General features: G+C 39.6%; 1 protein-coding gene across 1 annotated transcript in view; it reads left to right on the forward strand.

Annotated features, from left to right (window-relative positions):
- Window positions 1–25,198, forward strand: part of LOC134566018 (uncharacterized) — a 123,402-nt gene extending 98,204 nt beyond the window's left edge. The window contains exons 8-9 of the mRNA XM_063425733.1: window positions 5,674–5,797; window positions 24,279–25,198. Coding sequence (XP_063281803.1) covers window positions 5,674–5,797; window positions 24,279–25,198 — 1,044 coding nt within the window. The remainder of the gene's footprint in view (window positions 1–5,673; window positions 5,798–24,278) is intronic.
- The last annotated feature ends 767 nt before the right edge of the window (window positions 25,199–25,965 follow it).

The following is a 25,965-nucleotide window of genomic DNA, read 5'->3' on the forward strand; positions in this document are numbered from 1 at the left end:
GATTGTCACATCCAAAATGGTATGGATAAGTCTGGCCAAATATAACCAGAACTTTCATATTACAGGGCAAGATCACCATATGTGTGCCGAGTTACCTCTTGGTTGATGGCATGTCCAGCAATGATTAGAAGAATGTGGGAATAGTGCCTGGACATTGGCTGGTGTGTAGTGTCATCTGACTATCCTCTTGTATTTGCTCTCCTGTGCAGCTAGGTTCAGAGATGATTTGTGGATGAGCTGAAAGAGGAGGAGCTCTCTGTTGGTAAGGGGAGGAGGAATTACTTCTCCCAGCGGAGGTGCTTCGGTTGTGTGGTTTGTAAGAGGGAGTTGTGTTGGGAAAAAGGGAGGCTAATGGTTTCACTCCAGAATCATCAATGAGATCACCCAGGGTCAAGTATGGTGTAGTTCAAATTTGGATCCATTGCTTGGTAAAGCATGCTTCAGACCAATCATGGAATCTAGCGAGAAGTATGGCATTATGGTAGAGTTCCACATTGGGGGAGATCTTGGGGGGAATGGAGGTGCAGCCTACTTGCTTCTTTTGTAAATGTAGAAAAGAAATCCAGGCACTCCAAGGTATTCCACCAATTAGGCAATTGTAATGGACCCAAGCACCAAACAACGTTTCGACCCCTTAGGGCCTTTGTCAAGCTACTGAGCACTCAACTTGTATACAATATATAGGTATATACAACAATTAATAAGTGAAAAAACATGTGAAGTGTTACAATTAATTAATTACATAATCACTCAATAATCATGAAAACAGTGTTAAAATATAATTATCGCTCCAATCAGGATCTTACATATTAGGGGTGTCTCACTATGCAATGGAACTCAACCAATCAAATAGAAAAAATCATTAATCATTTAATTAAATACTAATTAAACAGTTTTTTTCAATAAATGAAAACAATATTAATCAATTGGAAACGTCAAATTACTTACATTTCCGGATCGGCTACGTGAGTTAAATCACATGATTATGTTTGACGTGATACGCACGTCCCATTACACCGATCACATGATTGCATTGAAAAATTATTAATGCACGTGCGCAACTCCGCACATGCGTAGTGCAATTAAACCTCCGTCAAGATAAAATTAATACGGAGACGGGGTACAAGGTCAATGCGCATGCGTATGATAGTGCACGCGCACAACAAAAGTTAATGAAAAACGCCGCAAAAAAATGACGAAAAAATAAAAAAAATTTATTTATTGTATTGTATCAACATACATTTTTTTTTTTTTAAAGGCTGAATGCCATTTCAGTGTGATCACCTAACTTATGGATAAAATATACAAACTAGAATGACCCAAACTGTAATTGTAGATTATAATACATCTATGACTAATTACATTAAAAAAATAGTATAATAGGTGACATATCTTGTATTCTCACAAATGACAATATATATACATACACATAACAATATATATATACACATACCCATCTTTTCATGAATCTTATTAATCAGTTTAATCACTTAAAACTTAGTGTAAGAAAATCAGCAATTTGATGAATTAAATAAAATTAATAAAGGAAAATTAATATATAAACTACTCTATAAATAAAAATTAAAAAAAAATTATAAATAAAAAATAGATAAAAAATCAATATACATTATAAAAAAGAAAGATTAATTCTGTAAAGTAGAATTTGTTTCAGAATATGTGATGCTATAATTTATATAATGTGTAGAACCTCTATGGTGCACATTTAGTAAGTAAGAAAAGCTACCAAAAATATGTAAATGTGACACAAAAATATTGTTAAGATGCACTGTAAAAAATAAGTGCAATAATTACCATGTGAAGTGTTAAATATAAGAAACAAAGTGATCTGATAAAGACATCTTATTAACCCATAATTACCGTATATACTCGAGTATAAGCCGACCCGAATATAAGCCGAGGCCCCTAATGAATGCAGTGCAGTGTGTGTGTATGAGTGCTGTGTGTATATAATGAATGCAGTGCAGTGTGTGTATGAGTGTGTGTATGAATGCAGTGTGTGTGAGTGCAGTGTGTGTGTGTGTGAGTGCAGAGCATTGGTGGGGTGGGCATTTTATTAATTATTATTATTTCATTATTACTGTAATATATATATTTTTTAATGTTGTTATTATTATTTTTTTATTATTATTATTTTTTTTTTTATATTATTTTTTAAATTTATTTTTTCGTCCCCCCTCCCTGCTTGTTAGCTGGCCAGGGAGGGGGGCTCTCACTCCCTGGTGGTCCAGTGGATGGGCTGTAGGAGGGGGGCTGTCAGGAAGCTGTAACTTACCTTCACCGCAGCTCCTGTCAGCTCCCTTCTCTCTCCTCCGTCCGTGCAGCTCCCAGGTCAGCTTCCTCTGCAACTCTCGCGACCGCGTGGAGCGTTGCCACGGTAACCCGTGGCAACGCTCTGACCCCGCGGCTCTAGCGAGAGTTGCAGAGGAAGCTGACCTGGGAGCTGCACGGACGGAGGAGAGAGAAGGGAGCTGACAGGAGCTGCGGTGAAGGTAAGTTACAGCTTCCTGACAGCCCCCGGTCCTTGTCTGTATTATGGCAATGTAAATTGCCATAATACAGACAACTGACTCGAGTATAAGACGAGTGAGTGTTTTTCAGCACAAAAAATGTGCTGAAAAACTCGTCTTATACTCGAGTATATACGGTAATGCTGGGATTTAATTGATCTTCAATTTAATTTTCACTTTAATAGTTTTCACCATTTCAATACATGTTAGTGTAAATATATTATCATCTTGTTAGAATACTGTCTAATCAACCCATAACTATAATGGGATTTAATTAAATTCAATAAAATCTAATTTTAAGGGTGTCACCATCTCAATAAATATTGATGTAAATATATTGTCAAATTTATTAGGGTACAATCTCCTCATTAATTAAGGATCTATCCAAATCCAATTTATTATTAGCAAAATATTTACATTTTAAATTTTTAAATTTTATAGATATTTTAGGTTTTAAATAGACCCCAAATAAAATTGATAATAACTGATTACAAAATATCTTAAAGTCTCCTATCAAAATCAAAACAAATAATTAAGTAAATGATATCCAAAGACAATCATCTAGATGAAAATACATAAGAGCTCTGAGAGACAATCTTTTAATGTAGAAACATAGAATGTGACAGCAGATAAGAACCATTCGGCCCATCTAGTCTGCCCAATTTTCTAAATACTTTCATTAGTCCCTGGCCTTATCTTATAGTTAGGATAGCCTTATGCATATCCCACGCATGCTTAAACTCCTTTACTGTGTTAAAAGAAAAACACCAAATGCTTGGGCTCGTCCAGGATTTGAACCCGGGACCTCTCGCACCCTAAGCGAGAATCATACTCCTAGACAAACGAGCCATTACACTTCAATAGTGTGATAACCAGCACAGCCTCACAGATTACAATAATCTTGAACGATGATCTGTAAGACATAATATTGATAAAGAAAATTAAACAAATAAAAATTAAAAGCAAATAAAATATAATTTAAATAAACGGATTGAGGTCGTATTCTTGATTAAGTCCCCTTGCTGTCAGGGAATCTAGTTCCCTAATCCAAAATGCTTCTCTAAATAATAATCTTTTATGTCTATCGCCACATCTCAATTTTACTTCTACATGCTCAATGATTTGAAAATTAAGAGATATTATGTTTTGCTTCTGCAAAATGCAATGGAATAGGTAATTCTAAATTTTTTGTTCTAATTGTAGACTTATGTTTTGAAAATTTCTCTTTCATTTTTTGGGTTGTTTGGCCCACATAGATCAAACCACAAGGGCAGCCTACTGTCCTCTTTTGGTCTAGTTAGCAGGGGGTAGGGAAGTCTGTGGTGTTTATGGGGCCAGATGAATGCAGTCAACATTTTCCTTTTCTCATTTATATGTCTAAAAATAGTTTATCTGACTGGGCTATTTTCTCTTCTGTGTGTGCTTTGAAAGTCAATCTACCTCACTCTAGTTTTTCTTTTTTTTTATAATTACTAACTGCACATTTTTTAGTTTTTTACTATTTTGTCCACATTGGCAGAGTACCACGGTGATTTCTTCAATTTTTTACTCTTACTGACAAGCCTAAGTGAATTTTCTGCTGTCTTCAGCAGTGCAACTTTTAAATATTCCATTCCCTCCTGGACTGTATTTGAACTGCTCCATTCTGATAATGACTCTTTTACACATAGCCTAATTTTAGAAAAGTATGTTTTTTCTAAAATCTAAAACTTTGTTTTTTGTGTGGTGTGAATCAGTTACTGTTCTTCTATTAAACAAAACCGACTGGTGATCACTAGATCCAAAACTTTCACCTACAGTAATATCTGATACAAAACCTACATTTGTTAACACCAAATGTAGTATGCCATGTGGATGGCAAGGACCACAAGTTGTATGATTTAAAATGTAAATAAACTATTGGTTCTTCAAAGACTTCTATTTATTATTTAGCTTTCTACAATAACTAAAATAAATTTTAAAAAATGATACGTTTCAAATGAGTGTTAAATCTATAAATCTAGATTGGTGTGTCATGAATGAAGATTCTTATATTTATATCACCAAGATAAAATATGGTAGGTGATCAGCACAAAAGGTAAAATGGAATATACATATGGTACAAAGGCAGTATCAAGTATACAAATCTATGAATATAAAGCAAAAGACAAATTATGGTGCAGTACAATTGGTAGGCTAAGGGGGATATATATAGGTTAAGTGCACACTCACACTTTTTACAGCTGTACCAGCTCTGTTTGGAATTTCCAGATACCAGGACTCATGTCTCATTGCTCTCCCCTAATCTAATACTCCCCCATGTTGATCAACTGTGTGGGTCTATAGGAGAGTGCTGAGTAACTGTCTGTATACGGTGTGCTGGGGGGGAATTCTCTGCACAACAGTCAGCTATCATCAAACTTAACAGAATTGCGTTTAATAGAAAATCTTTTCCCTAAAAGGGAGAACCAGCTTTCATGCTTTCAAGCTCTATTTGGTTTTGCATTCAGCTTTTTTTTAGACAATAAAGTACCTTTTATACATACTTACCTGTGGAGTATCCATATATACAGCTTCTACCACTTATCCGGTTCCTGCATATATCCTTGGGTGGGGATTATTCCACCTCACGCTCTTCATACCAGAGCAAGACATTGCTCTGGGTTACGCAAGTAGGATTATTTCCTCCATTTATATCGTTTCTGTGTATGTACCATACCATTGGAAATTTTCCTGTGTTTTATTCCACATGATGTCTCTATAACTTTGGAATCAAGCTTGGAAGACCTTCTACATATATCCATAGACGGGGATTATTCCACCCAGGCCTTCCAAACAGAGCTGGTACAGCTGTAAAAAGTGTGAGTGTGCCCTTGACCTATACATATCCCCCTTAGCCCACCAATTGTATTGCACAATAATTAGACTTTTGCTTTGTTGTCATAGATTTATACACTTGATACTGCCTTTGTACCGTATTTATATTCTATTTTACCTTTTGCGCTGATCACCTCCCATATTGTATCTTGCTATACATTTCACAAGGGTGAGGGAATCCCTTGTTGGTGATTTGCTGCCATTTTTTGTTTGATATCGAGCACCTATACATTCAAAAATTTTACTCCATTTATATTTATATCACATTTCACTTTTTTTTCTGTTTTAGATTCCAAAATCTATGTGTTCTGAAAAATGTTTGCCTGGAAATAGAAAAGTCCCGAGACCAGGAGTACAATCCTGCTGCTATGACTGTGTCCCTTGTTCAGAGGGAGAAATAACCAACAGAACTGGTATAATAAATTACTAACAAAATAATATAGCAGCATAATTAAAAAGTGAAATATTGCACTTAACCCCTTTACTACTAAGCATTTTGCAAAACATATAACTACCAGTAGTCAAGTATGTTGGGTGTCCTGTAAAGTAATGTTTACATGTATTTTTTTGTTTAATTACATCAATTTATCTACAAACAATATATTTTGCTTACCTATCTTCGTTGAAGGTGGTGAAGGCTAGCAAGTCATCCTTGGTGCTGCAGCTTTTATGGAATGATCTGAATCTTTGCTGGAGCAGGGAGGCTGGGACATTTTAGCTAGCTTATATGCAGTGCCTCCACTCTGTGATTTTATACTTCTTGGGTAACCCACAGCACTGAGACAATGAATACCCCGTCCCCACCTAAAACAATTAGACAGGCAACAATGCCGAAAGACATTCCAAATATGCTAATATGAGAAGAAAATTAAATGCAATAAACTAACAATACGAACAGTGCTTGTCTATAGTTTGAATGCAACTGCTTGTTACTGTTGTTAATAAATCTCTAATGCAGAATTTATAAGGGTATATAAAGTATATCTATGCCATTGTACAGAGCACTGATTATAACAAAGACAATAATCAAATTGACAAATAGCTCTCCCAACTGATCACGTCTTGTTGGGACCATTGATGAACTTTACATAGTGTTATTCCTTATAGTGTGAATCGTAAAATGGGAAATTCCAACTATTTGAATCCTCCTGCAGAATGATCTGTACAATGTCTAGGTTCGCTTCTTCCACTACACAATCACTGCTCTCGGAACAGGATAGATGAGGCTGGCACACTGGATGAAGGATCATCCAGAAAAACACAGGAACCTAACTAAACTTACAGCTAAGCCCAGACTGGCCATCAGGCAAACCAGGCAAGGGATCTCCCCTGCCGGCCCATGCAGGGAAGCACCAGCCCTAAGAGAGAGTTCTATCCCTTCATGGGCAAAAGGGGAGATTGGGCAGTGAGCCGGACACCCTCCATGCGTGCTGAGTAGCTTCCTTCTCTCCCTCTTGCGAGCTCTGAGATTATCAGAGTGGGAGAGAGACACGATCTGTACCCTGCAGGGATACAGACCAAATAGCATCTGTCTGATAACTCTGGGAAGATTGATCTATTTGATAGTTTAAATTGGATTTAAGCAGTGAATATTTTTATTTAGTTTGTTTAAAGAGTGTATCCATTCTTCGTCTTCTATATGTACTTGTAGTTCTTTTTCCCATTTATTAATCAGTGATATCGGTTTGTCATGTCTCCATCTATATACAACTTTAACACATTTTGCCAGTAGATTTGTATAATTCTTTAGAACAAATAGATGTATAAGGTTTATGGTATTCTCCCCCTTGTTTTTATAGAGGTATTCTGCTAAGAAGCTCTTGATTCACAGATAATTGAAAGTTTCACTGGGGGGAATGTTAAGTTCCTTCATAATTTGGTTGAAGGGTTTGAGATTATGTTCCACTACTATATTTTTAAATTCTCTTATCCCCCCTGACGTCCAAATGTCTGTTTTTATATTTTCTCACATATATGAAATACTTGAGAATGGGAGCGCATCTATTATTTTATTTCTGAGTCCTTTGTTGTTTGTAAATGTATCCTATGATCTCTGTGAGGATATTTATGGGGTGATACATATTAAAAATAATATTTTCATAAAAATTTACAAAACATAATTTATTAATTTGTATTATATAAAAAAATTTACATCTTGGCACTGTTTCCCTGATTATTTAAAGCTGAGAATTACCCACTTTTTTAATTCTCTTAGATCCTAGAGGAAGTTTCATTAAAAGATTTTATCTCACACATTAATCACAAAATTATTATAAAAATATAATTTATTGTGACAATAATAATAAAATAATAATAATATGTAACATGCAGGGGCGGACTGACAACTTACCTGGGGTCTGCTGGGATATTAGGCTGTAGTAGGGTATAGGAGCAGTGGTGCAATGTGTAAGGGGTGCAGTGTGTGTGAAAGGTTCAGTGTGTGTGAGTGGGTGTAGTGTGTGAATGTGTAGGGTGTGTGGGGCAATGTGTGTATGAGGGGGCTGTGTATGTGTGTGGCAATGTTAGTATGGGGGCTGTGTGTGTATGGGTGGGCAGTGTATGTGTGTGTGTGTGTGAGGCAATGTGTGTAAATGTGTATGGTGTGTGTGTGTATGGGGGGCAGTGTGTGAATGTGTATGGTGTGTGGGGGCAGTGTGTTTATGGGGCTAGAGTTCACTCTCACCACTGCGACCACCAGGAAGTGTCACAGTGTTGAGAGTGAACTCTAGCCCGTAGTTTACTCTCGCCAGAGCCATAACGTTGCCGTGGTAACCACGGCAACGATCTGTGCTCGCGCAAGAAGGACCCAGAGGAGCTGCAGGCTGAGCTCCCGGGTCCTCTCTTCCTCCCTCCCCTGCCGGCTGCCCGCACGGTGCCTGCGGACAGGGGAGAGGGCAATTGCCCTCCTCTTACTCTCCCCTCCCCCTCTTCTTACCCCCCCTCCCCCCTTCTTACCCCCCTTCTTACTCCCACCCTCTTCTTACTCCCCCCTCACTCTCTTCTTACCCCCTTCTTACTCTCCCCCTCTTTTTACTCCCTCCTCCCCCTCTTCTTACTACCCCCCCCCTCTTCTTACTCCCACCTCTTCTAACTCCTCCCTCTTCTTACCCCCTCCCCCCTCTTCTTACCTCCCTCCCCCCTCTTCTTACCCCCCTCTTCTTACCCCGCTCCCCCTCTTCTTACTCCCCCCTTCCTCTTTTTACTCCCCCTCCCCCTATTCTTACCCCCTCTTCTTACTCCCCCCCTCCGTCTCTTCTTACTCCCCCTCTTCTTACCCCCCTCCCCCCTCTTCTTACTCCCCCTTCCCTCCTCTTCTTACCCCCCTCCCCCTCTTCTTACTCTTCCCTCCCCCCTCTTCTTACTCCCCATCTCCCCCTCTTCTTACCCCCTTCTTACTCTCCCCCTCTCTTCTTACTCCCCCCTCCTCTCTTCTTACCCCCTCTCTCTCTTCTTACTCCCCCTCCCTCTCTTTTAACCCCCCTCCCTCTCTTTTCTTACCCCCCCTCCCTCTCTCTTCTTACCCCCTCCCTCTCTCTTCTTACCCCCCTCCCTCTTCTTACCCCCTCCCTCTTTTTACCCCCCTCTCTTTTTACCTCCCCTCCCTCTCTTTTTACCCGCTCTCTCGTTTTACCCCCTCCCACTCTCTTTTTACCCCCCACCACTCTCTTTTTACCCCCCCACTCTCTTTTTACCTCCCCTTCCTCTCTTTTTACCTCCCACTCTCTTTTTACCCCCCACTCTCTTTTTACCCCCTCCCCTCCCACTCTCTTTTTACCCCCCTCCCAATCTCTTTTTACCCCCTCCCCTCCCAATCTCTTTTTACCCCCTCCCCTCCCAATCTCTTTTTACCCCCCCCTCCCCTCCCAATCTCTGTTTACCCCCTCCCTTGTAGCGTGGCCGAGCTGCACTCCGGTCCGCGGTGCCCGGCCGGAGTGATAGGAAGGTGCACACTGAGTGTGCACCTTCCTGTCAGTCCGGCCGGGTACAGGAAACAGAAACTCCTGTTCCGCGCAGAGTTTCTGTTTCCTGTACCCGGCCGGACTGACAGGAAGGTGCACAGTGTGCACCTTCCTATCACTCCGGCCGGGCACCGCGGAGTGGAGTGCAGCTCGTCCAGGCTACAAGGGAGGGGAGGTGAGAAGCTGCAGCCGCCTGAGGCTCTTAAGAGAGCGCTCAGGCGGCTGCAGCATTTAAAGGGGCGGGCGGGCCCCCTGATGGCGGGCCCCCCTCCCGGCCGGGCCCTCGGACCATGTCCGAAGTGCCCGACCGGTCAGTCCGCCCCTGGTAACATGTGTGACAATCAGTGAATATTTAGGTATACGATATAGACAGCTAAAAGTAACAGTTATATATGCAGTTTCCAACAAGATTTACGACAGGACACTTCACTTAGAAACACAGAATACAGCATCTCACAGCAGCACAGCGTAAAGCAATAACAACTTTGTCTGACAGTCAAATCACACTGAATTAACTCTTTCACTTCTAGCTACAATCCTCATAGGCTACATATCCTATTATATTGCAAATTTTACAACTACAATAATTCTCATACCAGATCATTTACCATTCTTGTGTTCCTCCAATAACAATAATTCTAACCAGATTTTACATTTGCAGAATTTTAACTTTCCTAATTAACATTCACAATTTCTAAATTACTTAAGCTAATATATTTGGATAATTGCCTGGCATTCTATTTTTAAAGTTAAACGTAATATAGAGTTCATTAGTGCACCTGCAGGAATGGAATTCCAAATTCTTTATATTATTAACGAATCATGACTCCGTAATGTTTCGAATCACTAGCTTTTATCCAAGTATATTCTGCCTTTTAACAAATCAATTAATTTAATTGTATTACATTAAATTAAATAAAACCAGCATAATTACCAGTTAGGTTGTAAATTTTCTATCAGACGTGTAGATATGTCTCAGGAATTTTGAATGCTAGTATGATGAGAGAATTGTATGAGTTCTGAAGTTATGTTAGTTGGAAAGGGTACTAAGAATTAGGTGTGTCCAGCTTTGGCTCCAGATGTCAGATCTTAGCTGTTAAATGTGAGTCCATTCTCAGAGTGAGTGTCTAGAGAGTATGAGTCTGAGTGTTTGAGAGTTTAGGAGTGGGAGTTTTGAGTCCAGTGCAAGAGTCAGAGTGTGTCCTCTCTTCATTTTGTCCATCATTTTTAATGGCTAGTTCCCTACATGTCACTAGTTAACAGTAACCAATAACGAACTGTAGGCGTGTCTTCCCTACAGACTCTCATCTAGATTTTGGTCAGTAGGTGGCACAATTACATCACCGAAAATTCTTGTCAGGGGGTCCATTTACCTTTTTGTATAATCGGTTATCTGAATTTCATGATGCGTTTGACGTAATTTTCGTTATCTCTTATGGCTACTATACATCACAGAAGCTGCTATCTTCTTTGGTTGCTTTTTACCAGACAGAGCGTCTGTATTTTAATGTCATAATTTTAGAATTGGCACATCCTAACCTTAATTTCACCTTTCCTTACAATGGCACTCGTTTTTTTTTGTTTTTTTTTTATAAAGTAAAACTTATTACTGTTATCTGTCATTTTTGTCTGGTTTTCTTGAAACTGTAGTTAAGATAACACATATTCCACTAATGTTAGTAAATAATATGATATTTCTTTATTGATATTACATCCATGAAGATTCTGCATTATTAACATAGTAACTTTGGGTTGTAGCATTTAACCCCCTTTTTGCTGCAGACATCATACCTTATCTCTGGTTTTATCTGTAATGTTTATGTAAGTCACATTCCTAAGCTCAGATATAAATGAATAGAGTTACAGAAAGTAAAAATTTGTGTCTGTCTTAGTATTCGGTTACAAAATGGAGTCACCTCTATTCTGATGGTGACTAATAGTATACACTTTTAATTTCTATCTTAACACAAAATGTCTGCCAGTATGAATATACTGACATCTCGTTAACTCTTTGAGTATCTGGGATTTAGTTTGTGCCTCTCTTTGTCTATTGACAGAAACATTAGAGGGGTTCCATTGTTCTCTGCTTTTATTTATTATTTTTCTGAGATTGTTAATTGGGAACCTCCCTGGTATGAATCCAACTTCGTTATTATTGATTAATTGTGGTAGTACTATTTTTAATATGTCAGCAAGAATGGAAGATGGTATTTTAATATCTGTATTGATTATTGATATAGGTCTCTAATTGCCAATGTGTTCTAGGTCTTTATCTGCTTTTGGGATGGGCACAATGTTTGCTCTCAACAGCTCGCCAGGACAGTCTCCTGTTTCAAATATGTAGTTAAAAATATTGGTGAGTTCCCCTTTTAGTTGATCTTTCATTAGTTTGTAGAATGTATTTGTAAAGCTATCTGGGCCTGGAGCAGTCTTTGTTTTAAGATTAGCTATAGATTTATTTTCTGTTATGGGCTGGTTTATCAGCCTTAGTTGGTCGTTAGGATTTTAGGCATGGACAAATTTTCCAAAAATGTCTCAATCTCTTTTCCTTTCCGAATGTTTCTTCTGGTAAACTATATAGATTCTGGTAAAAACTTTCAAAGGCTCCTCCTAATTATTCTAGGGGCCATTAGATAGTTATCTATATCTTTTATTTTATGTATTACTCTTTTATATTTATCTTTTTTCAATTTGTTAGACATAATTGTTTCTGGTTTATTGCCTTTTAAGTACAATTGAGCTTTTAATGCTTCTAATTGTTTTGATGTAGTGATGTCGCGGACATAAAATTTTCGGTTCGCGAACGGCCAACGCGCCATAGACTTCAATAGGTAGGCGAATTTTAAAACCCACAGGGACTCTTTCTGGTCACAATAGTGATGGAAAAGTTGTTTCAAGGGGACTAACACCTGGACTGTGGCATGCCGGAGGGGGATCCATGGCAAAACTCCCATGGAAAATTACATAGTTGATGCAGAGTGTGGTTTTAATCCATAAAGGGCATAAATCACCTAACATTCCTAAATTGTTTGGAATAACCTGCTTTAAAACATCAGGTATGATGTTGTATCGATCAGGTAGTGTAAGGGTTACGCCCGCTTCACAGTGACAGACCAAACTCCCCGTTTAACGCACCGCAAACAACCGCAAACAGTCCATTTGCACAAACGCAAACTCCCCATTTCCACAAGGTTGGATACCAAGCTAGCCATGTCCTGTTCCTTGTCCTCATTGATGTCATTGAAGGTCTCTTCCTCCACCCAGCCAGGTACAACTCCAAGGGTCCAACAAGCCCCCTGGGACGCCTGCTGTGTTTGGTCTTCCACCTCCTCAAAGCCACCTTCCTCCTCTGACTCCTCTTCTTCAGACTCTTCTGTCTTTGCGTTGCCTCTCTCTGTGTTATTATAAGGTGTGTTAAATTGTACTATTCCTATCAGTTTAATCCCTGTTATGTCCCCTATCAGAAGACAACCCTGGAGAAGGTCCCAGCGGGACTTCACCAACTAATGATAAAGAAGAAGCTACAGGTTCCCCCTCATCTGGATTGAATCCTGAAAGTCCCAGCTGTGTCCCTCATTCACCAGTTAGGGACTCTAACTCTATACGAGGATCTGGACCTCTGTCTACCAGATCCCTTCCCAATGGTGTGGGCGAAAGACCGTGTAATGAAGAAATTAGTGGACAACCACCGAGCAACCTAGGTAGAGGCAGAAGAAATCGGAGGGCCCCGAGATTCTTGACCTATGACAATATTGGGGAACCCACATATTCTCAGAACCCCCACACGTGCACTAAGTTAATCAATGTATTGCATACTGTGAATGAAATATTAAGTGATAGAATTTCCCTGTATTAGATTGTATTGTACCATCTTGTTAAATGGTTATAAACCAGATGGACTGCTCTTGCCAGTGGAAGGCAAGGATTTTACAGAGGGCCTCCCTCTATTTTACTGTTTTTACTTAAGTTTTGAGATATTGAACTTTGCCCTTTGCCCTGTCTTGTGAGGAGGAGGGGCTAGGATGGCAGGAAGAAGAGGACAGGGGAGAAGCCATGTTCTCTGAGTCTGCTATAAAGAAAGTGTGTTCCTACCTGTTTATATGGTCAATTACTGCTGGGACAGTGAGATAATAACAGGGGAAGGCTAATGCACTGCAACTACAAGAAGTTGGAGACGGTCTACTGCTCTGCTAGGAGAATTAGAAGACTGTCATTTTATGTTCAACTCCCTGCAGATTCTGGAACTTTCTGCAGGAGTGTGAATGAGCTCTTGCATCCTGCCAGCAGAAGGAAGAGAAAGGATTGCCATTGCTGTTCTGCTGCTGTCCTACATTCTGCTGGATCTCTCTGGAAATATCTGCAGTTACAGAAGTCACTCAAAGGTACTGTCTCCAGAGATTGCTTCAGGATTCTCCCTTATAACAGTACCTGGGGAGCTGGGGGGGTGCCGTTGATGTAGAGCAAGACGCAGCAGCAGAAGAGGACTCAGCCGAGGAGGTTATGGAAGAGGATGGAGTAGGAGGAGTAGAGGAGGTGGCAGAAGTCCTGCCTGCAAGTCGTGGCGGTGTCACCAACTCCTCTGCAGAGCCACACATTCCATGCATGGCAGCCGTCAGCAGGTTTACCCAATGCGCAGTGTAGGTGATATACCTGCCGTGACCATGCTTTGCAGACCAGGTATCAGTGGTCATATGGACCCTTGCCCCAACACTGTGTGCCAGACATGCCATTACTTCCTTTTGCACAATCGAGTACATGTTGGGGATTGCCTTTTGTGCAAAGAAATTTCGTCCGGGTACCTTCCACTGCGGTGTCCCCATAGCTACAAATTTTTTGAACGCCTCAGACTCCACCAGCTTGTATGGTAAAAGCTGGCGGGCTAAGAGTTCAGTCAAGCCAGCTGTCAGACGCCGGGCAAGGGGGTGACTTTGTGACATTGGCTTCTTACGCTCAAACATGTCCTTGACAGACACCTGACTGTGGGCAGATGATCAGCAACTGCTCAAGGCGAGAGACGGAGGGGCGGATGGTTGAGAGGGGGCAAGGAGGACAGCAGTGGTTTACGTGGCTGAAGATGCTGGACCAGGAGTAGGATGGCGGCTTTGAGTTTGTGTGCTGCTTGTACTCATGTGTTGATCCCATAGGCATTTGTGATGTGCGATCATGTGCCTTTGCAAAGCAGTTGTACCTAGGTGGGTGTTGGACTTCCCACGACTCAGTTTCTTTTGGCACAGGTTGCAAATGGCATCGCTGTTGTCAGAGGCAGACACACACAAAAAATGCCACACTGCTGAGCTCTGCAATGACGGCATTCTGGTGGTGGCAACAGCATGCGTTGATTGGCGTGCTGTCTGGCTGACCCCGGGTGCCGATGCATGCTGTCTGACTGTGCCACTAGCTCCTTGCGACGACCTCCCCCTGCTTCCAACTCATCTCCTCCTTTCTGTCTCCCCATATGAACTTTCCCCCTGTTCTTCTTCTCTTCTAGCGGGCACCCACGTGACATCCACGGATGCATCATCATCATCAACTCATTTTTTTAAAAATGTACACTACTGTTACACCAGATATGAGTTGCACTGGTGTGACACTGTGCCCTGGCAGGCCCTGAAACGCACACGCGTGAAGAAAACTGACTGCTATTATATTACAGTCCAAAAAGTTTAGTTTTTTTTTAAATGCAAGCTATTGGGACACCATTTATGAGTGGTGGCACTGGGCAAGTGGGCACAATATACGCTGTGAGCCTGACACACACGCTGGCAGACAACTAACTGCTATTCAATCTATTACATTCAAAATTGCATTTTTTTAAAAAAAATGTACACTACTGTTACACCAGATATGAGTTGCACTGGTGTGACACTGTGCCCTGGCAGGCCCTGAAACGCACACGAGTGAAGGAAACTGACTGCTATTATATTACAGACAAAAAAGTTTTGTTTTTTTTAAATGCAAGCTATTGTGACACCAGTGAGTGAGTGGTGGCACTGGGCAGGCAGTGAAACGCACACTCGTGAAGGAAACTGACTGCTATTAAATTACAGTCCAAAAAGTTTAGTTTTAATTAAATGCAAGCTATTGGGACACCAGATATGAGTGAGTGGTGGCACTGGGCAGGCCCTGAAACGCACACTCATGAAGGAAACTGATTACTATTATATTACAGTCCAAAAAGTTTAGTGTTTTTTAAATGCAAGCTATTGTGACACCAGATATGAGTGGTGGCACTGGGCAAGTGGGCACAGTATACGCTGTGAGCCTGACACACACGCTGGCAGACAACTAACTGCTATTCAATCTATTACATTTAAAATTGCATTTTTTTTTAAAAATGTACACTACTGTTACACCAGATATGAGTTGCACTGGTGTGACACTGTGCCCTGGCAGGCCCTAAAACGCACACTCGTGAAGGAAACTGACTGCTATTATATTACAGTCAAAAAAGTTTTGTTTTTTTAAAAATGCAAGCTATTGTGACACCAGTGAGTGAGTGGTGGCACTGGGCAGGCCCTGAAACGCACACTCGTGAAGGAAACTGACTGCTATTATATTACAGTCAAAAAAGTTTTGTTTTTTTAAAAATGCAAGCTATTGTGACACCAGTGAGTGAGTGGTGGCACTGGGCAGGCCCTGAAACGCACACTCGTGAAGGAAACTGACTGCTATTATATTACAGTCAAAAAAGTGTTTTGTTTTTTTAAATGCAAGCTATTGTGACACCAGTGAGTGAGTGGTGGCACTGGGCAGGCCCTGAAATGCACACTAGTGAAGGAAACTGACTACTATTATATTACAGTCAAAAAAGTTTTTTGGTTTTTTTTTTTAAATGCAAGCTATTGTGACACTATTGTGGCGGGCAGGCAGGCAACTGCAATTACATTACACAAAAAAAAAAGCAGACTGATGTTCTAGCCCTAAAAAGGGCTTTTTGGGGTGCTGTCCTTACAGCAGAGATCAGATGAGTCCTTCAGGACTGTAGTGGACACTGAATACACTAGCCTAGCTATCAATTTCCCTATCAAATCAACAGCAGCTACACTGTCCCTCCTCTCACTAAGAATGCAGCTTCACAATGAATGTAAAATGGATGCTGTCCAGGAGGTGGGAGGGTCTGGGAGGGAGGGTCTGCTGCTGATTGACTGGAATGTGTCTGCTGACTGTTAGGTACAGGGTCAAAGTTTACTCAATGATGACGAATAGGGGGCGGACCGAACAGCGCATATGTTCGCCATCCGTGGCGAACGCGAACAAGCGATGTTTGCCGGGAACTATTCGCCGGCGAACCATCCGGGACATCACTATTTGGATGCTTTGTTCATTAATTGGTTATTATATATATATATATATATTATATCAATTTTTATGTTTCTGCAATCTTACTTGATGTTTGTGTGGAGGGTATTGTTTTATTTTGCCTTTTGTATTCACCTAGTGTTGTATATAATTTAAAGAGAGGTGGTAATTCTTTTTTATTTTCAATGGCTGCCATTTTTATCAAATTACCTCTAATTATACTTTTATAAGCACACCAGTCCATAATGTCTGGTGTGCCTTTGTTTTTATTTTCTAAATAGAAGAGATTTGTTATTTTTTTACATTTCTTCCACATTATTTTTATACTATTTTTATACTACTTGTTTTTTTTCTCTCACTTTGATCTTTGCATACGATATTTACGGCCCTCTCTGCAAGAATGGTGTTTATGTTCTATCAAACCTGTGTTATCTGCACTCATGTCACTTTAACCCCTGTATTATTATTATTATTATTATTATTATTATTATTATTATGATATTTATAGAGCGCTGTCAAATTCTGCAGCGCTTTACAATGGGTGGACGAACAGACAAGTAGTTGTAACCAGACAAGTTGGACACACAGGAACAGAGGGGTTGAGGGCCCCGGTCAATGAGCTTACATGCTAGAGGGAGTGGAGTAAAATGACACAAAAAGGTAAGGATAGTATTAGACTAGTGACATTTGCAGAAGAGGAATCAGTTGGGAGCTATTAGCAGTTTAATTGATACGCTTTTATGAAGAAGTGGGTTTTTAACTATTTTTTGAAGGAGTGGAGACTGGGTGAGCATCTAACGGAGGAAGGAAGCGAGTTCCATAGGAACGGTGCAGCCCTCGAGAAATCTTGAAGGCGAACATCAGAGGTGAGAGTACAGACAGAAGATAGACGTAAGTCTTCAGAAGATCGTAAGGGCCTAGACGGGACATACTTGTGTATAAGGGAGGATAGATAGGTGGGAGCAGCATTATGTAGAGATTTGAAAGCAAGAACCAGAATTTTAAATTGAGCTCTATATTTTATAGAAAGCCAATGTAGGGACTGACAGAAGGGTGAGGCATGGGAGGTGCGGGCGGACAGGAAGATGAGCCTCGCCGCCGCATTCATTATGGACTGAAACGGCGCAAGTTGGGAGCATGTAGGGCCACTGAGAAGCAGATTACAGTAGTCAAGGCGAGAAAGGACAGTGGAATGAACCAACACCTTAGTCGCATCTGGCGTTAAGTAGGGGCGGATGCGTGCAATGTTTTTGAGATGGAAATGACAGGATTTGTCGATAGATTGAACATGAGGCTTGAAGGAGAGGTCGGAGTCAAAGAGAATCACAATTCAACTTTAAATTCTATGTGTTGTCTTGCTCTGAAATGCGTCAGACTTGAGAAAGGGAGGTTCTGCTGAAAGCTTGCCATTAAAAAATTCTATTAGTCCAATAAGAAAGGTATTACAAGATACAAATTGTATCTGTTTTTTTTACACATACATATCAGCTTTTTTGGCTTCCATTATCATTTATATGCAGATAACACACAAATCTACCTGTCTTCTCCTGATCTCTCTCTGCCCATCTTGACTCGTATCTCTGACTGTCTCTCTGTGATTTCCAATTGGATGGCAGCTCACTTCCTTAAACTAAACCTGTCCAAAACAGAATTTCTGGTCTTTCCTCCCTCAAGTGTTGCTACTTCAGTGTCTGCCTCCCTCCAAGTCAACGGCACCACCATCACATCTACCTTGCAGACTTGCTGCCTGGCTGTTCTCTTTGACTCCGACCTCTCCCATCATGTCCAGTCGATCGCCAAATCCTGCCACTTCCATCCCAAAAACATAGCTCGCATCTGCCCCTATTTAACACCAGACGCGGTCCATGCCATTGTTCTTTCTCGTCTTGATCCCTTTTTTCAGTGGTCTTATGTGTTCCCAGATTGCACCGCTGCAATTTATTATGAACGCGGCGGCAAGGCTCATGTTCCTGTCCGCCCGCACCTCCTACACCTCCCCCCTCTGTCAGTCCCTACATTGGATTCCAGTTAGATATAGGGCTGGTGCTTGCTTACAAGTCCCTACATAATGATGCTCCAAACTACCTATCTTTCCTAATACACAAGTATGTCCCGACGCAGCCCCTGTGCTATGCCGAAGACCTACATCTATCCTCTGTCCGTACTCCCACATCTGATGCTCGTCTCCAAGACTTCTCCAGGGCTGCACCTTTTCTGTGCAACTCCCTTCCCTTCTCTGTTAGACTATCACCCAGTCTCCACTCCTTCAAAAAATCTTTGAAAACTTACTTCTCCAGGAAAGCATATCATTTAATTTTCCAGGAAAGCATATCATTTTTAATTTTCATTCCTCCCTACCCCCAATGACTCCTCTCCTGCAGTTGTCAAAAATAACCTACTAAGTTCCCAGTGAATATTTTTCTAGCAACCGATTTCATTACCCCTACTTATACCCTTTGTGTCACTATACCCCACTCCCTTTAGCATATAAGCTCATTGCACAGGGCCCTCAACCCCTCATTTCCTGTGCGTCCATTTGTCTGGTTACAATTACGTATCTGTTAGTCCACCCATTGTACAGTGCTACAGAATTTGCTGGCGCTATATAAATAATAACATAATAATATCCTTAAATTAAATAAATTACCCTTTTTCCATAGTGCACTGGAATTTTATCTGAGTTATAATTTCATTTAGACATTTAGACTTCAGTTTGTAAATCTAAATGAAGCAAAAAAAGCATGATCACTCTTTTTTAGTCTGTATTTTCAGAATCTCTTTCATTTATTTTTTACACTTCCACCATATACGGAACAATGTTCTCACTTCAACTTTGCACCTCCAACAAAATTCAGAGTTGTGAGCATTAAATATATGTAACAAATATGCAACAAAATACCATCTTTGGAGGATTTTAAGTTGCATTTATGAAATAAATAAGTTATTTTTGCTGCCTGGTTTAAAGAGATATTACTAAAATTTTGAGATTCTAATTCCTTTTCATTATATCTTCAAGATAAATAAAGACAGATCCTGTTCAAGGGAGCCTCTCTCCTCCTCACACAATAAAAGGTAACACTCTAAGACGTATAGGTAAGCCATATTTTTCTTATATCATTATCTCATTATTATTAGGGATTGAGGGCCCTGCTCAATGAGCTTACATGCTAGAGGGAGTGGGGTAAAGTGACACAAAAGGTAAGGATAGTATTAGACTAATGACAGTTGCAAGAGAGGAATCAGTCGGGAGCAATTAACAGTTTAATTGATACGCTTTTATGAAGAAGTGGGTAATGATTTTTTGAAGGAGTGGTGAATGGGTGAGCATCTAAAGGAGGAGGGAAGTGAATTCCACAGGAACGGTGCAGCCCTCGAGAAGTCAGCCAGAGCTGATTTGTAGAGCAGCTACTTGGTCTTCAGCTAACACTTTCATAAGACATTACCAATTAGATGTCAAAGCAAGACAGTTTGATCAATTTGGTAAAAGTGTTCTTTCAGCTTTTGACATTTGAATTCCATTATTGTGTGTTTTGTTGTTCACATTTTGGTTTGTTGTGACAATATACTTTTACATTGGATTTAATTTAGTGTCTGTAATTTTTTTCCCTCCCTTGGTTATTGCTTGGATATTTCCCATCGTTGTGCTGCCATGAATATGGCCAGGAAAGGAGAACATTTATTCATACCTACCGTAATTTTCTTTTCCTGGTCATAAGCCATGGCAGCACAAAGATCCCACCCGGATTTATTGCTTGTTACAAGACTGAGGGGGAAAGGGGTGGGCGGAGGCTTTTATACCCTTCTTTTAATTAGAAGTTCCTGTTTAATTAGGGATATGAGGGGCCACCCATTGTTGTGCTGCCATGGCTTATGACCAGGAAAATAAATTTACAGTAAGTATCCTGTACTATTTTTTGCATTTGTTAAAAAAGCCTTTAAACTTCCTTTCTCTTTTAGATCTCCTAAGTATGTCATTCCATATTATATTATTATTTTATACTCCAAATCAGCAATATATAATTTCAAATTTCTATTTCAAGATGTTGTTTTTGGTATAGCTTATAGATTGGTATATATCTGGAATATTTTTATTGTCAGTATTTAGAAATTTAAAGATAGCTCGTTTCATCTAACATATCCATAATGGATCTAGATTTTCACAGCAATATATTTTGCAGATATACCAACATTCCATGCCAGACATTCAATAATAATAAAAAAAAAAGAAGTCTAATTGATAGCCACTAGAAACATTTGAACTGTTAAAAAAAAAAATATATATATATATATAATTGTTCACATACTGCAATGCTTACATTTATCAGAGTGCAGAAACAGGGTCATGCTCCAAAACCACAACACTAAAGGGACAGCTTAATGTAATTGTTCTGGTGTTTATAGTCAGTTCCTTCCGGCTTTTAGCAGTAAACAATATTTTACAATTTTTTTTAGCATTTGTTGCATGATAACAAAACAAATTGTTACAGCCTACTTTACTACCTCTAAAAATTGTATTATTTTGTAAGATAATTTTTTTTTTTTTTTTTTTTAACCAAAATATGGATACAACAACATTTATGGATACAACACCATCATTAAACATAGATAGACATGTTGTAAGTACATGTCTTAAAGCACAACTGGATAAAATCAGATCAGAGGAAAATATAACTCACACGAATCTGGAGCAATACTTAGAAGAATTATTAATATTTCCGGGATTGCAACTGGATAACAAACCATTTGTTATTGAGAGAGTTCACAGAATTTCCAAAGCTACTAGTCTTCCAGATCATAGCGCGCCTACACTCCTTTACACTCAAGGCTAAGATCACTACTGCTTTAAGGTCAAAGTATTTAAGGTAGTACAAGTATGACTCGATAACATTTTTAAATGATCTATTCATGGCTACTAGAAATGTATGGAAAGGTTTTGCGGCTTATACTTTAAACTAAGAAATAGTGGCATAAAATACACATGGACTTTTCCAGTTGGCCTAAGCATAACATACAGAGATAAAAATCGAGTTTATTAAGGACACAAAAAACTCTATTCTGTTGGTTCGTCTTATATTAATCCTGTAACAGCACCCTGGGCATAAAGGAGTTAAACCGCCGTTTAGTTGATCTTCCCCTTCCAGAGATACAGGCACAGCTACTGCAGAACACCAAACTCCCAAACTAGATACAAAATAGCACTCCAACTCCCGAACTGGAACCTCACAAATAGCTGCTAGCAGACGAACAGGAAAAGCAGACTATCAGCTTACACTCCTGGCAATCAGTCTCTAACAGCGTACAGTAAATCCCCCCAAGAACGAGACAAAGCTCCGTGTTGAGGGTCAAGCAGTGAACAGCCAGAGCTATGGGTTTATTGTTCTTATATACACATTAGTACCACCCACAGGGTTTTGGAAAACAAACAATAAACACGTACAATACACTCAGACACTCAGATGCAATTACCTTACACAATGGGTAATGTAATTATCACAAGCAGAGAAATACAGTTTTTCAACATTATTCATAACTTAAAAAGTATGCATTACATTCACATAAAACATTTTCAGAATCAGCATACTCCAAATACAAACATACGTCAAAATCATACAAATTGGTCCAGTGGTTCAAAAGATAGATCGTAGTCCTTTGTGACCAAATGAAGCATGGCTTTTCTGCCCAAAACCAGTTCCACAGAGTCTTCTATCCTGGAGATAATTGGGAAGTAATCCAATTATCTCCAAGGACAGAGGCAAAACTCCATTGAACACATGGCAGCAAAAGACAATAAAATACATAAAAATATATAACTGTGCAGCCATTGCATAAAACAGGTACATTCAACATATCCCCAGATAGCTCAGATCTGAGCACACATTATTACTGAATGGCGCTCAGATCACACACATACAGTTCAATTACCATGGAGCCAAAGTCTTTCCCATAGTCTTTCATTATACGAATGGGCTCCATGGCATAGCTATCTGGGGTATCACCGCTCAAACAGAGCAAGCACCGAATGACCCAGCTTTCGTGTCTTTACAGGGGAAAATCAAGCTTTTTAACTTGGGGCCATAGTCCAGAGGCAACAGGCAGGCAACCAGGCTCCTCCAATGCAATGTGGCGAGATTGGTCTCATCACAAATGCTGTATATTTCAAAAGACTCCACTTTTAATCATTGATATCATTGTTTTTAATAAGCACAGAAAGAGTTTATTGTAGGACTTAGCAAGCTGCAGTAGCCTGAGATAGGTGCCCTCGAGGGTACACTGATTAAGTTCCAGTGATAGTTTGACAATAATAGTACTAGCATAGCTAGATAGAAGCATAAAATAGACTGAAGTCTAGGTTTCCCTTGGGATTCATCTATTTCAATTTAGGCATTAACATGCCACTTCACAAGTAATATTTAGGCATAGTCCCCCCTTTTCCTCAAACAGTTATTTTTATGTATGATTATTTTCACTGTTCACTACCACACATTTGAGTATTCTTTTAGTGTTTTTTTCTCTTTTAGCATTCTGCTTTTTGCTAATCTGTACATATCTAGATTGATAACAATACTACTCTGGTTCCACTTTGTCAAATTTAGAGTTTAGTAAACCTGTGACCTGTGGCATATATGGCACCCTACAGAAAGAATACTTGTTTTTCTTACACTTACCATATTTATTCAAGCATCAACCTTATTATAGCTGAACCAGTTATCTCTAAAAGAGTGAAAAAAATGTATTAATAATATTTTGGTTAAGCAATTAATTTTATAGATTGATGAATGAAAATATAATTTATACTCTAATTAATATATTTAATGATTTCATGATTATTGGGAAGATTCCTGAAGTAATGTTAAAGCCACAAATAGTACCTATTCCTAAGCAAGACAGAGATGATCCCAAACTATTGACCCATCTTATTACTAAATGTGCACATCAAACTATATTCTTTTATTTTTACAATCTTTATTTGAGTTTTGTTTTTTTTCACATAGGAGATAAACAGAAAAGGGAAAGCTTGGAGCATATGTTATGACATAGATCACATGTACTATACATCCATTTTCTTACTGTTAGTTCAGTTGTTATGTCAGGGTACAGTGAGCGATGCACGTTACAGAGCTTAATATCTGAGTCGAGCCATGCTTTGTGTGCCTCTGAGTTGGCCTTAGACTATGGATGTGTGGCCTTAGTCTTTGGTTTCCTAGCCAGAGGGGCATCTTCAGGAAGACGTGGTTGGGCTGCTAGTGAACAATTGCATTCAAATTTATTCGAAATTATTCTAATAAAAGATGCAAATTTGTTTTAATTATTTTGTGCTTGGCGGTAATATTATGCTCACAAAACTACTACCATTTATTTTGTAGTTGGTTTCTTTTGAATCTATTTACTAAAATTCAGCTGTTTGAACTGAAATTTTGAAATCTTTTTAAGTTCTACACAATTCACTTGTTAATAAATGCTGCCTCTTCATTTAATTTCATTTCACTAAAAGTTACACTTGGGCAGTGATAGTAGTTAATTATCAAACACTTATTGGGGAAAACAAACCATTTCAGAATTACAGAAAATATTTTTTAATACCATACTTTTGATAATAGTAAGTAAAAATAATAATAATGTATTTGCTATTTTACAGATAGTGAAAACTGTGAGAAATGTTTAAGCAATGAATGGCCCAATGGGAGGAAAGATCAATGTATTCCCAAACTGGAAGAATTTCTATCATACAAAAGTGATACCATTGCCGTTGTTTTGTCTTCTTTCTCAGTTTTATGTTTCCTTATGAAAGTTATGATATTAGTCATTTTTATTTGGTATCAAGACACGCCTATTGTAAAAGCCAATAACAAGAAGCTCAGCTTTGTCCTCCTGGTCTCCATCATGCTGAGCTTTCTCTGTGTGTTTCTGTTCCTTGGTCGTCCTGTGGATATAACCTGCATGCTGCGTCAAACTGCTTTCGGAATACTCTTCTCAATAGCAATCTCTTGCATTTTGGGTAAAACTATAATTATCTGCATTGTTTTTAATGCCACCCAACCCGGCAGTGTCTGGAAAAGCTTTGTTAGTTTAAAAGTCTCCAATTGTTTTGTATTCTGCTGTTCTGCTGTTCAAGTTATAATTAATGTAATATGGTTGGCTATTTCACCCCCCTTTATGGAACTTGATACATATTCTCATCAAGGAACGATCATCATTCAGTGTAATGAAGGTTCAGTTATTGCCTTCTACTCTGTCCTGGGTTACATGGGATTCCTGGCAGCTGTTAGTTTTATTATAGCTTTTTTAGCCAGGACATTACCGGACAGTTTTAATGAAGCCAAGTACATCACCTTCAGCATGCTGGTATTCTGCAGTGTTTGGATTGCAATGATCCCGGCCTATCTGAGCACCAAAGGGAAATACATGGTGGCTGTAGAGATTTTTGCCATATTAACCTCAAGTGCTGGATTTTCAGGATGTATATTTTTCCCCAAATGTTTCAATATTATATTCAGACCAGAAATAAACACAAAATCCCATTTATATGGGAGCGTAAAAAAAAATTGGGGACCATAAATAAAATCAATCTATGCTTCCAGTTTACCTTTTCATAAGTTCTTTGGTGGTAAAGCATTCCGTAGACCAAATCCTCGTAGGTATTCTATGTACATTATATTGGCAAATGCTCTTAAAAATATTATGTGCAAAGAACCCATTGAATATGTCAAACCTTAACCTAAACCTTTTATGTACTTGTTGGTATAAATAAATATACCCTGTATGTGAAATTCTATGAATGTGCCAGACTTTTGTTTTGACACTAGCATAGTACTATAGGCAGTGGAGGGCTGGCAGCCTTCCACTGGGGGGCAAAACCAGTCAAGTGGCCCATTGCGCCACCAAATCAGTTCACCATCCATGCCCACCTTTTTCTGGTTTTATAACGGATATTGATGTTATGCTAATCAGTAGCTCTTTGCCATACCCGCTCCTTCACGGCTCTGACTTTCAATGTTGTCAGAGCACAGGCTGAGAATCTCTGAGCCTGTGCTCTGACTCACTAACTGAGCGCCGGAACCACGAGGGAGAGGATATGATCTGACTGCACCTACTGCTGGTGCGCACCAGTGGACCACCAGCGAATCGTTTAAATTAAATATGCTGGTGTACCCAACTTGTGAGCTGTGTTGGCCGCCGGGCGCCTCTGTTGTCATGGCACCCTGCGTGACCGCACAGCTTGCCCACCTCAACGGCTGGCCCTGCTGACACACACTGATGTTACTACTTAGACATCCCTCAATATTAATACAGAGATGAGAGTAAACACCAATAAACTGTGGAAA

Source organism: Pelobates fuscus, chromosome 6, assembly GCF_036172605.1.
Source record: "Pelobates fuscus isolate aPelFus1 chromosome 6, aPelFus1.pri, whole genome shotgun sequence".
NCBI classification, from domain to species: Eukaryota; Metazoa; Chordata; class Amphibia; order Anura; family Pelobatidae; genus Pelobates; species Pelobates fuscus.